Source organism: Adelges cooleyi, unplaced genomic scaffold (genome assembly GCF_023614345.1).
Source record: "Adelges cooleyi isolate 19-005CV unplaced genomic scaffold, UGA_ACOO_1.1 ACOO_flye_CR_arks_rails_tigmint_CR_PRNA_306, whole genome shotgun sequence".
Lineage (NCBI taxonomy): Eukaryota > Metazoa > Arthropoda > Insecta > Hemiptera > Adelgidae > Adelges > Adelges cooleyi.
The window spans coordinates 644,249-657,363 of NW_026095977.1; the positions used below are offsets into that span (position 1 = coordinate 644,249).

A 13,115-nucleotide genomic window follows, 5' to 3' on the forward strand; every position below is an offset into this window, starting at 1 on the left:
CAATTTATTGTATCTTTTCAATAAATAATAATAACTCATATACAATTGTCTTTTTATACTACAGCCTTTATTTACATCAAGCTTTGAAAAATTCATTTTGTCTCTTACCACACCAGTAATATTTTGAAATATTTCCTCAGTTAAGTTTTCATTAATGTTGTCATCTTCGTTTAAAAAATCCGGGTTTTGATATTGATTAATGTGTTCAAATACGAGTGATTTATATTGCTTTATTAAATTAATATATATGTGAGAATATTTAGATTTGGCTGAAGTTGCATTCAAAGAAAGTTTTTCCATGTCAGCCAAACCGTTTGTCATGCATACCAACATCTCACTTGACTCTCTCAACACACTATCTAGTTTCATAACACAAAACGCAAAATTAATTTTTGTATTACTTTTCTCTTTCTTTGCATTTTGGCAACTTTTTACAAAGCCCAGCCAATTGATCCTCAGCATGTTCAACCGTTGTACATATCTACAACTTAAGAATAATATGAAGTGTTGGAGAGTGTTGTTCAAGCTGTCTTCGCGGATCTTTGTTTTTATTAGAACGTCCATTTTAATTTTACCTTTTATTTGTATGCCTTTTATTTTTTCCCAGCCTGGCTGCACGCGAATATAATTTAAAAAACCAATCTTTATTTTTTCGACTGGGTTTTCACATGCTAGACAATTTGTTTGAAACAGTAGTGTAAGTAAGATAATAAAATAAACTTTATTATGCATTTTTATGATAAGAAACGGACTGTCGACTAGTTACTAACAAGATTTGAAATTTTTATTTTTACACTGTTATAGTGTAATTCTACTTAAGTGAGTAGAACGAGTATTCATTGCACTGTTAACACACAGTCGCACAAAACATTTGTTTTTTAACCACAAGACAAACACATATGTTTGAGAGAATTGTATGAAATAATTTAACTACATTTTTAGTAGAGTAGCATTTAAAGTGATTTTTTTTGTTATTATGTAAGAGGGAGAGGAATTCTCGAACTTTGGTTTTGCTATACTCTAAAATGTTCATAATGTGACTATTACCATATTTTCCCTGCGCCCTTCATATTTAAAATATACAGTATCGCATGTTTCGCATTAAAGCTAAAAAAATATTATTTTGGTTATAATACTAGTTTTTGTGAAAAACTGGTGTTCCTATGTGTCATGATAATTATTAGTAGTTTGAAGCATATTTTTTTCAGAGTTTGGGGCAACATTTTATATCACAATCAATATCTTACGTTGGAAAGGAGTTAAGAACAATTTAAAATAAATTGTATTTAAATTTCAAATATTGTAGAATTTCAACAATACAAGTGGTACTAGGTTTAACAGTTTTTTAAGAATTATTTTATTTTGAGAGCATAAATTTAAAAAAATTTAAATCCGTTTAAAAAAGAAAATATGTAAGCAAATGCATTGGACAAGACACTTTTTGCAAAATTTCAATTTTATTTACAAATTCCGAAACTGGATTTATACCGTTTAAATGTATTCACATTGTATTTGCACAAGATAATTGATCAAGTAGGTATAAAGATTTTCATTACCTTTTTAAATTTTAGCTGTAACGCTAAACCGTTTGTTATGTGGTTCAACATCTCTACGAGGCCAAATTTCTGTTTCCCTTTATTTTAAAGCAATTATATTGTTACAAAAACTCATTCGCAGATTTGAATCTTTTTTTTTAACTAGATGTTATTATAAATAAAATACAAATAAAAAAAAAATTAATTTTAATTAAATTTAAAACATTTTATGTTTTTTAAAACTGTAAAACAACATTGTATTACACATTTTTCAAACATAATTCATGTTTTAAAATTGACAAAAATAAATTGAATAATCTATACATTTGTTATCCGAAGTAAACCTTGCGAACTAATGTATTATAATAAATTAAAATAATTTAAAATTATACATAAATATTATATATTATTATAAAATAAAATATGTATATTTTAGGGAGAAAAAATGGAACTTGTCCTACTCCAATTTTCCTTTTTATAAAATTATATTTATAATTATTAAATTTTATACCTAAGTGTGAGACTTGCATCTTATGATTCAAAGTTTTGTTGGACTTGTACAGTACTATTTCACCGCTACAAAGAACTATGTCGATATAACTTTTTTTGCAAGCAATTGTATGGCCTAAAACTTTATATTTTGCAAATGCGAACAAAGATTCTTTCCATAACTCATAGGGATTAAATAGAGCAAATGAAAAATAAAATGCGATTTTTATTAAACTGACAGTATTTTATATTCGTTTTAAATTGTAAAATAACAATGTATCAATGATTTAACAAACAAAATTTGTATTTTAACATTTGACGAAAAAAAATTGAAGTATCCATACAAATAATTACCGAACACAGATTTAAAATTTTCCAATTTATACTGTACAATACATTTTTTTTAATATAAAGAATTTAAACTAATTTAAAGAGATAATAAATCAATAGATTGTATCTGTACAAATTATAGTATTAATTTTAATTGTATCCATGTACCACACATAATTATTATTTTAAGTTTGACAAAAAAAAAATAGGTACAAAAAATTACCTACTATGGATTTTGAATTTTATCATTTTTTTTTTAGTAATGTTATCATTAAATTTCAATTTACAATTTATATTTTTCTTTAATAATGATAATTTAAACTTAAACATTTTAAGTGTACTAATTAAAATATTAATTTAAATAATAGACCTTAAAGAAAAATAATTAATCTTGTGTCAACATCAAAGAAATATTATTAGACATTATTTATTGCACCTACAACAATCAAAATTTTCTGATTTATAATATTTGCCATATTTTTTAAAGCCCTTCATATAAACACATACTCTCGACAAACCATATATCCATTATAACAAAAAAAAAAAAAAAATGCCAATAAAATGCTGGTTAAACGTTGGTAGGTACTACCAACAAAAACGTCGAAACATTATTTTGGTTATAAGATAGTTTGTGATAGAATGAATTGTATTTGTATTTGGTAATGAAAGGAAAATTTATTTGATTTTATATTTTTTTAACTTATCTAAACCAAGTTTAAAATAATCATTTTCTATTACATTATCATAAAACCCATTAAGTCGTTTACTAACATAAACGTATTCATCGTTTGAAAATGCTGACTTATCCGATAAATTATTGTATCCTTTCAATAAACGAAAATAAGTCAAAGAAGATGTTTGTATAGCACAACCTTTATCTCTTTCATTATCCCAAAAATTAAGTCGCTGTCTAACTTTATCAGAAATACTTTGATATACGTCTTCAGTAAATTGCTCGTTGATTTCGTCGTCCTTGTTCATAAAATCCGGATTTGGATATTGATTAATGTGACCCAATACGACTTCTTTAAAGTTCATTATCAGGCTACGATATCTGTGATAAAATCTAGATGTATTCGATGAAAGTTTTTCCAAGTCGACCAAACCATCTGTCATGTGAATCAACATCTGTTTTGACTCTCTGAACACACAATATAGTTTACTAACGCAAAATGTGAAACTCATTTTCTCTTCTTCTTCACGACAACCTTCGACAAAGCCCAACCATGTAAGCCTGAGCGCTTTCAAGTGTTGGACATATCTGCAACTCAAAAACAATATGAATCGTTCGACGGCCTTGTCGTAGTTGTCTTCCCGAATAATTTTTTCTGTTAGATCTTCGATAGTAAATTTACCTTCCATAGGGTCCTTGATCACTATGCCTTTTATTTCTCTCCAGCCCTGCTCCGTGCGAATACTATTTATAAGATCAAACTTATCTATTTCTTCGAGGTTTTCACATGCCATACAATTTGTTTGGAATAATACAAAAAGTAAAACGATAAAATAAACTTTACAATACATCATTACTTAGCGTAAACTAAACGTATGAAACGAACAGTTGGCACGTCACTAAGACGATTGTAAAATTTATATTTTCTTGTTTTTTTTAAATTTTGCATTCTTACACGAGTATTCACCGTGTTGTTTACACGTAACCAAAAATAATATCTGTCTTTAAACAAGCGCCAAAAGACAGTCAAAAGAAATGTATGAAATGATTTAAGAATAATTTTGTACCACCTAAAACACATTTATAACATACATTGTTTTATTTAAATACAAAGAAAAACGGTGAATTTAATGTACGTCAAAACATTATTTTTGGTTATAAGTAATTAGGTTGAAGTGGAATAACTTGTTTTTCTTATGGTCCATGATAATTATTATAATTGTTTTTTTATAACATGGACAATATAGGATATGCCTCTTTGCTAAAGTTGATACGTTACTGAAACGGTTATGTTTTATTTGTTTTTTATTATTGTGCAACATTTGTTTTTATTTATTTACTTGTATTTTATGTACGCAACCGGACAAATTATAAAGTGATTCAAGAAGATAGCGAATATTTTGAAATTTTAGCCAATTAAACAATATATCATTAAAATTAAAATTTTTTTTTAAATCTTATGCCTAAGTCAGTAAGTAAACAAGTTCGATAACATTTCTTTGTTAGGAACCCTTGCCAGCAACCTTAATTAAAAAAAACGGTTTCAACAAGATCCTATAGAACCAACTGACATGGATATGTCTTTTGGCCGGGGTCAATAAGAAAATCTGTTCGTCGCGCTCAACGTTACCGAGTAAAATTTGTACCTGTGGCGCGATCTAGTGGTTGTTTTTGAATGAAACCATATAAAAAAAATGTTTTTCAACCGAGTCTGCAACCGCGAAAGAGCATTTTCACGTCTCGTTGAAGTACCGAATAAATTTGGAGTAGTGGTGGAATTATAGATAATGAAATAGTATATTAACAATCTAGTATTTAAGGTGGCTAGTAAACATATCAAGTTTCTGGCTTATATTTTAGTGATTTCATAATATCTGGCCTTAAACAATTCATAGGAAATACAACAAATCTCCCACCCCTATCTTCCAACCATACCTCCTACCCCTATTTCCTACCCCCTATATCCCACCCCCTATCGCCTACCCCTATCTTCTAATTCTTTTAAACATATGTGTTTGTCTTTGGGTGCTTGTTTAAAAAACAAATGTTTTGTACGACTGTGTTTTAACAATACAATGAATACTCATAACTTCAGTAGAATTACAATATCACAATGTAAAAATTAAAATTTTAAATCTTGTTGGCAACGTGTCGACAGTCTGTTACTTATCATAAAAATGCATTATAAGGTTTATCTTATTATCTTACTTTGAATATTGTTTCAAACAAATTGTCTAGCATGTGAAAACCCTATCGAATATACAAAGGTAGATATTTTTAATTATATTCGCGTGCAGCCGGCCTGGAAACAAATAAAAGACATAACGATCAAGGATAAAATTGATATGGATATTCTAATAAAGTCACAGATAAGCGAAGACAACTACTGCAACACTCTCAAACACTTTATATTATTCTTAAGTTGCAGATATGTTCAACGATTGAAATTGATTAGAAGCACTTGGTTGGGCTTTGTGAGAAGTTGTAAATGAATACGTGTATTTTTAAATGCAATATCACAACGTGAAAATAAAGATTTTAATTATTTCTTTGATTAGTTTTTCATCTACAACATTATCATAATTTATTTTTAAATTTAAGATTTGCATATAAATTAATGAAAGCATTGCAAAGCAAATCAGTATTCCAAAAATAATCATAAGAAACTACAGAAAAGCAACCTAAAAAAAAACCACCATAAGGTAGAAACACATATGTCTATACAAAATAAACTAAACATTTATAACATCCAACAACTACGAGGCACGTTACTTTTTATATTTAAAATTATGTAAAATAAAAATTTAATATTACGCTGGTAACGATAATTTTATTATTTTATGGCAGGAAAAGTATTGTTTTCAATGATGTGTTTTATTTTTTTGTGTCTTGACCACCCACCATCTTCTAAAATACTGAATGGATTTACTCTTGCAGCAACTCTATACACCAGAAAGCGTAACTGATAGATCAAATTTAAAAAAAAAATTACCCGTATCTCTCAATAGTCGAGAAAAATACCCAAAACTTGTACATAAATTTTGTACCTAAAATTATAATTTTAGTTAAGAAATTTAAAATTGCATAATATTATTATCCACTTAAAATACAATTTGGGTTTTACTTGATACTATACAAATTAATCTATGAAATTTATTGTTGTTTGTTTGTTAGATGTTACAAGTTAAAATGTATTTTAGATTAATAATTATTTTTGTCTTTTTTTTGTACACCTACTGATTGCAAATTTTTGTTGTGTGATTGCAATAAGTATTATTATTTTTTTTTTATTATCCTAAACTATAATTGAATTTATATGTTTCTTCTTAAACTGTGTGGTTATGTTTTTATTTATGTACATGCTGGTGTTAGAAAAAATGCATTTGCATAAATATGAAAACGTATCTTTACATCAAGATATCTAGGTACAATAAAGCTATTTGTCCAAAGAGTAATAAACAATTGTTTTGTATAGCCACCCATATTTTAATTATTGTTAATACGCATATTCCAAGTATTTTATATTAACAGAAATCTACTTCACTAAAGCAAAGCTGTTTGTATAGATAATGTTTGTTTGTGATATACTTGTAGTCAAACTACACATACATAATTAGCTAATATTTTATGTGTAAAATCACATGATAGCTTACTATCAATTAGCCATAACCTTCGAAAAATGAATCGAAAATACAAATCATAAAATTTAAAGATAAACAAGCGTATTAAATTAAAATATTTAATTTAATTAATATAATATTAACTAAAAATTTACAAACTCAGACAATGTGTCCATTATTCAAGTATTGTATCATTGTAATGAACTTGTTTAGACCATAATTGTATTTTATTTCGTTCGAGTTTTGATAAGTTTCTCCTATATCACCGATAAGTTGTTTTTCTTTAGTGTTGAAGAGGGCTATATCATATATATATATATATATATATGTTTTGTGTGAAAATAAAATGTGATTTTTATTAAGCCAACATTATTTTATGTTCTTTTTAAATTGTAAAATAACAATGTATCACACATTTACAAGATATATTATTTGTATTTTAACATTTGACGAAAAAAATTGAAATATCCATACAAATAATTATCGACCACAGATATAACATTTTTCAATTTACACTATACAAACATTTTTTTTAATATAAATAATTTAAACTAATTTAAAGTGATTATAAATCAACAGATTGTAAGTGTACAAATGATAGCATTAATTTAAATAAACCCAATAGAAATCTAGTGTCAAAAACCAAGTATATATTAATAGAAATTATTTATTATACCTAAAACAAATCATTTTTTTTATAACTTTAAGCCAATAGAAAATGTTTTTGTTTTATATTATTTGCCATATTTTTGAATCCCTTATCGTAAGCACAAACTTATAACAAACAATATATGTCCATTATAACACAAAAACAAAGAACTGCAAATAAAATGTACCTGCTAGAACGTCAAAACATTATTTTGGTTATAAGTTGATTTGTGGTAAAAAAACAATTGTATTTCTGTTTGGTGATGAATGGACAATTCATTGGAGTATCGATTTTAACTGTTCCAGACCTAGTTTAATATAATCATCTTCAATTACACTTTTGAAAAACGACTTAATTCTTAGACTAATAAAAACGTATTCATCGTTTGAATATCGAGACTTGTTCTTCAATTCATTGTACTTCTTCGATAAATAATAATAACTGAAATTAGTTAGTCTTTTAATAGTGCAACCTTCATTGATATTATGATTCGTAAAATCCATATTTTCGTCTCCTACTATACCAGAAACACTTTGAAATATATCTTCGGTTAATTGTTCGTTGACATCGTCGTCTTCGTTCAAAAAATCCGGACTTGGATATCGATTAATGTGACCAAACACGAGTGATTTAAAGTTCAATATTATGCTGCGATATTTGTGATAATAACTAGATGTGTTGGTTGAAAGTTTTTTCCATGACAACCAAACCATCTTCCATGTGAATCAACGTCTGACTTGACTCTTTGGACACACAATAAAGTTTACTAACGCAATATGCAAAATTAATTGTAATCTTTTCTTCACGACAACGGTCGACAAAGCCCAACCATGTATACTTAAGCGCTTTCAAATGTCGAACATATCTGCAACTTAAAAACAATATAAAGCATTGCAGAGCTTTGTCGTAGTTCTCTTTGCAGATATTATTTTCCGTTAGAGCAGTAGGATATCATCCTATCTACGATTGCGTTAAATTCCATTATCATTTCTCGGTTACTGTGATCATACATTTTTTTTTTTTTGGTAAAATTTTTTGTTAGAATACCAGTGTATATTTTACCATGTATTTGGATCGTTAAGCCTTTTTATTTATTTCTGGTCTGGCTCCATGCGCATTCAATTAGCAGAGTAACATTATAAAATGTAATTTGTGATAAATCTTTTCAATAACAACTGTTGGTGTGAAGTTAGAAACGGTATAAAGTACATTTGATTTAAATTTAAATATTGTAAACATATTGAGCTATTATATTTATTTTTAGAATGTCCATTTAGAGTGTTTTCAGGTCATCAAAATGTGTCATCTAGAACCGTCGTTAGAGCACACCCTTACTTGTCCCTAAGTCTATTATCTATTACCATTTACCGACCGGTTACCATGCGTTTACTATGGGCAACACATTTTAAGCGTGTCCCAAAAATAGGTTCCTTACATCCCTGTTTAGTTTTACATTTGCCACCCAGGTGATCTGTAAAATAATATTTTTAAGGAGTTGGTAACTTTCTTATATTACCTCCGTGACCAACTAAGGTGTTAACTGGTAGTATCAGAAATGATCCATTTTTACTCATCCCATTTTTCTAATATTCATAAAAAAAATAAAATGCGATAATTAATTAAACGTACAGTATTTTACATTTTTTTAAAATTGTACAACAACAATATACCACTCATTTAACAAATAACTATTAATTTAAAGTTTGACAAAAAAAAAATGAAAATCTATACAAATCTCTACAACATCTATACCTAACATGAATTTCGAATTTCATAAATTTTTTTCAAGTAAATATTGAAAACCAATGTAGTATGCGTGCAGTTTTTCTTGTACGCAATCCATTGTGGTGGACAAATTGCTATTTGATTAACGCATTCTGCAAAGTCATCATATGGCAAGATTAACTTTGAGATAACAAGCTATTGCTTCAAAATATCCAACTATTAAAAACAAATATATATTATTCAAATCTTTAAAGATATTTTTGATGCACGTATTTAACCATGATTGTTGAAAAAAAAATAAAGTACATTAATTGTTAATAGTACATTTTTAAAAACTGCGATTCAATCATTTATATTAAAAAGCAAAGTAATTACTTTATCCAATATCTTACTTTACCTACCTATTATGTTTCTTATTTTCGCCAAACTTAGATATAGAAACTCATTAAGTATGTCGCTTCACGGTTGTGAATACTAAAAATTCAAACTAATACATAGTACATAAATCTTAATTTTTGTATCGTATATATTAACAACAATTTATAGAGAAGCTCTGCTATTATTAGGTACTTTACAAGATTGTAATGTAACAATATTTACATTATAATACCGCCATAGTGATATAAAATAAATTTTGGCCAGCAACTAATTAATAATAGTTTAAAATAATATATAATTATATAAAATACTATATATTATTATAAAATAAAATATGTATATTTTAGGGAGAAAAAATGGAACTTGTCCTACTCCAATTTTCCTTTTTATAAAATTATATTTATAGTTTTAAAATGTTATACCTAAGTGTGAGACTTGCATCTTATGATTCAAAGTTTTGTTGGACTTGTACAGTACTATTTCACCACTACAAAGAACTATGTCGTTATAACTTTTTTTGCAAGCAATTGTGTGGCCTAAAACTTTATATTTTGCAAATGCGAACAAAGATTCTTTCCATAACTCATAGGGATTAAATAGAGCAAATAAAAAATAAATTGCGATTTTTATTAAACTGACAGTATTTTATATTCGTTTTAAACTGTAAAATAACAATGTGTCTATGATTTAACAAACATAATTTGTATTTTAACATTTGACGAAAAAAAATTGAAGTATCCATACAAATAATTACCGAACACAGATTTAAAATTTACCAATTTATACTATACAATACATTTTTTTTAATATAAAGAATTTAAACTAATTTAAAGAGATAATAAATCAATAGATTGTATCTGTACAAATTATAGTATTCATTTTAATTGTATCCATGTACCACACATAATTATTATTTTAAGTTTGACAAAAAAAAAAATCAGTACGAAAAATTACCTATTATGGATTTTGAATTTTATAGTTTTTTTTTATTAAAGATTTAATAAAGATAATTTAAACTTAAACATTTTAAGTGTACAAATTAAAATATTAATTTAAATAAACCTAAAAAAAAAATGAATCTTGTGTCAACACCAAAGAAATATATTAGACAAATTAATTAGAAAGAAATATATTAAATAGATATCTAATTAGATAATTAGAAAGAAATATATTATTATTTATTGTACCTACAACAATTAAAATTTTCTGATTTATAATATTTGCCATATTTTTTAAAGCCCATATAACAAACACAAGCTTACAACAAACAATATGTCCATTATTACAAAAAAAAAAATGCCAATAAAATGCTGGTTAAACGTTGGTAGGTACTACCAACAAAAACGTCGAAACATTATTTTGGTTATAAGATAGTTTGTGGTAGAATGAATTGTATTTGTATTTGGTAATGAAAGGAAAATTTATTTGATTTTATATTTTTTTAACTTATCCAAACCAAGTCTAAAATAATCATTTTCTATTACATTATCATAAAACCCATAAAGTCGTTTACTAACATAAACGTATTCATCGTTTGAAAATGCTGACTTATCCAATAATTTATCGTATCTCTCCAAAAAATCAAAATAAGTCATAGAAGATGTTTGTATAGTACAACCTTTATCTCTTTCATTATCCCAAACATTAAGTCGCTGTCTAACTTTATCAGAAATACTTTGGTATACGTCTTCAGTAAATTGCTCGTTGATTTCGTCGTCCTTGTTCATAAAATCCGGATTTGGATATTGATTAATGTGATCGAATACGACTTCTTTAAAGTTCATTATCAGGCTACGATTTTTGTGATAAAATCGAGATGTATTCGATGAAAGTTTTTCCAAGTCGACCAAACCATCTGTCATGTGAATCAACATCTGTTTTGACTCTCTGAACACACAATATAGTTTACTAACGCAAAATGTGAAACTTATTTTCTCTTCTTCTTCACGACAACCTTCGACAAAGCCCAACCATGTAATCCTGAGCGCTTTCAAGTGTTGGACATATCTGCAACTCAAAAACAATATGAAGTGTTCGACAGCCTTGTCGTAGTTGTTTTCCCAAATAAATTTCCCTGTTAGATCTTCGATGGTAATTTTACCTTCTATTGGGTCCTTGATCACTATGCCTTTTATTTCTCTCCAGCCATGCTCCGCGCGAATACTATTTATAAGATCAAACTTATCTATTTCTTCTAGGTTTTCACATGCCATACAATTTGTTTGGAAAAATACAAAAAGTAAAACGATAAAATAAACTTTACAATACATCATTACTTAGCGTAAACTAAACGTATGAAACGAACATTTGGCACGTCACTAAGAAGATTTTAAAATTTTATATTGCACTCCATACTATGACACGAGTACTAACTGTATTAATTTACACGTAACCGAACAAAACATCTGTTTAAACAAGCGCCAAAAGTCAGTCAAAAGAAAAAATAAATTTACGAAATGATTTAAGAGCAATTTTGTAGCACCTAAAACCCATCTATAATATACATTGTATTTTTAATTACAATGAAAAACGATGAATTTAATGTACGACAAATCATCATTTTTGGTTATAAGTAATTAGGTTGTAGTGGAATAACTTGTTTTCCTTATGGTCCATGATAATTATTATTATTTTTTTTTATAACATGGACAACATAGGATATGCCTCTTTGCTAAAGTTGATACGTTACTGAAACGGTTATGTTTTATTTGTTTTTTATTATTGTGCTATATCTGTTTTCATTTATTTACTTGTATTTTATGTCCGCAACCGGACAAATTATAATTAAATTATAAAGTGATTCAATAAGATAACGAATATTTTGTAATGCTAGCCAATAAAACAATATATTATCGACATGTAATTTTTTTTTTTAATCTTAGACCTAAGTCAGTTAGTAAACGAGTTCGATACGATTTCTTTGACGGAAAAAAAACGGTTTCAACAAGATCCTATATAACCTATTGACAAGGATATGTGTTTTGGCTCATGGTCAATAAGAAAATGTGTTCGTCACGCTGAACGTTATTGAGGAAAATATGTAGGTGTGGCGCGATCTAGTGGTTGTTCTTTAATGCGACAATATGAAAAAAAAATGTAATTTCTTGTTAAACCCTATGAGATAATGAGTGGTTCACTATAAAAAAGAACACTCTATATAATTTATATATATATATATATTTTAAATAATAATCAAATTTAATTTTTATGTAATTGTGATAACATAATGATGTACCAGGCTTATATTAATGAATTGCTGGCCAATATTTGTTTATATCACTATGGCAGGATTAGAATGTAAATATTGTTGTATTACAATCTTGTAAAGTACCTAATAATATCAGAGCTGCTTTATAATTCGTTATAAATGTATGCGAAAGAAAAAGAAAAATGTGTACTGTGTATTAGTTTGAATTTTTAGTATCAAGAACGTGAAAAGACATGCTTAATCAGTTCCTATATCTAAGCTTGGCGAAATAGAGAAACATAATAGGTAAAATAAGATAATGGATATATACGATTGTTTTTTTATATAAATGATTGAATCGTAGTTTTTAAAAATTTATCATTAACAATAAATATACATTTTATATTTTCTTCGACAAACGTGGATAAATTTGTGCATCAGATAAATATTTAAACATTTGTAAAATATATGCATATTTTATTAAATAGTTGGATATTCTGAAGCAATTACTTGTTATCTCAAAGTTAAT

General features: G+C 26.9%; 1 protein-coding gene across 1 annotated transcript; it reads right to left on the reverse strand.

Moving 5' to 3' along the window:
• Nucleotides 1-2,693: 2,693 nt before the first annotated feature.
• On the reverse strand, nucleotides 2,694-11,759 carry LOC126839485 (uncharacterized). The gene is made up of 2 exons (XM_050574804.1): nucleotides 10,587-11,759; nucleotides 2,694-2,790 (listed from the first exon to the last, which is right to left on the reverse strand). Exon 1 carries the CDS (start codon nucleotides 11,670-11,672, stop codon nucleotides 10,821-10,823), a length of 852 nt encoding a protein of 283 aa, XP_050430761.1. The 5' UTR covers nucleotides 11,673-11,759; the 3' UTR covers nucleotides 2,694-2,790; nucleotides 10,587-10,820.
• Nucleotides 11,760-13,115: the final 1,356 nt, after the last annotated feature.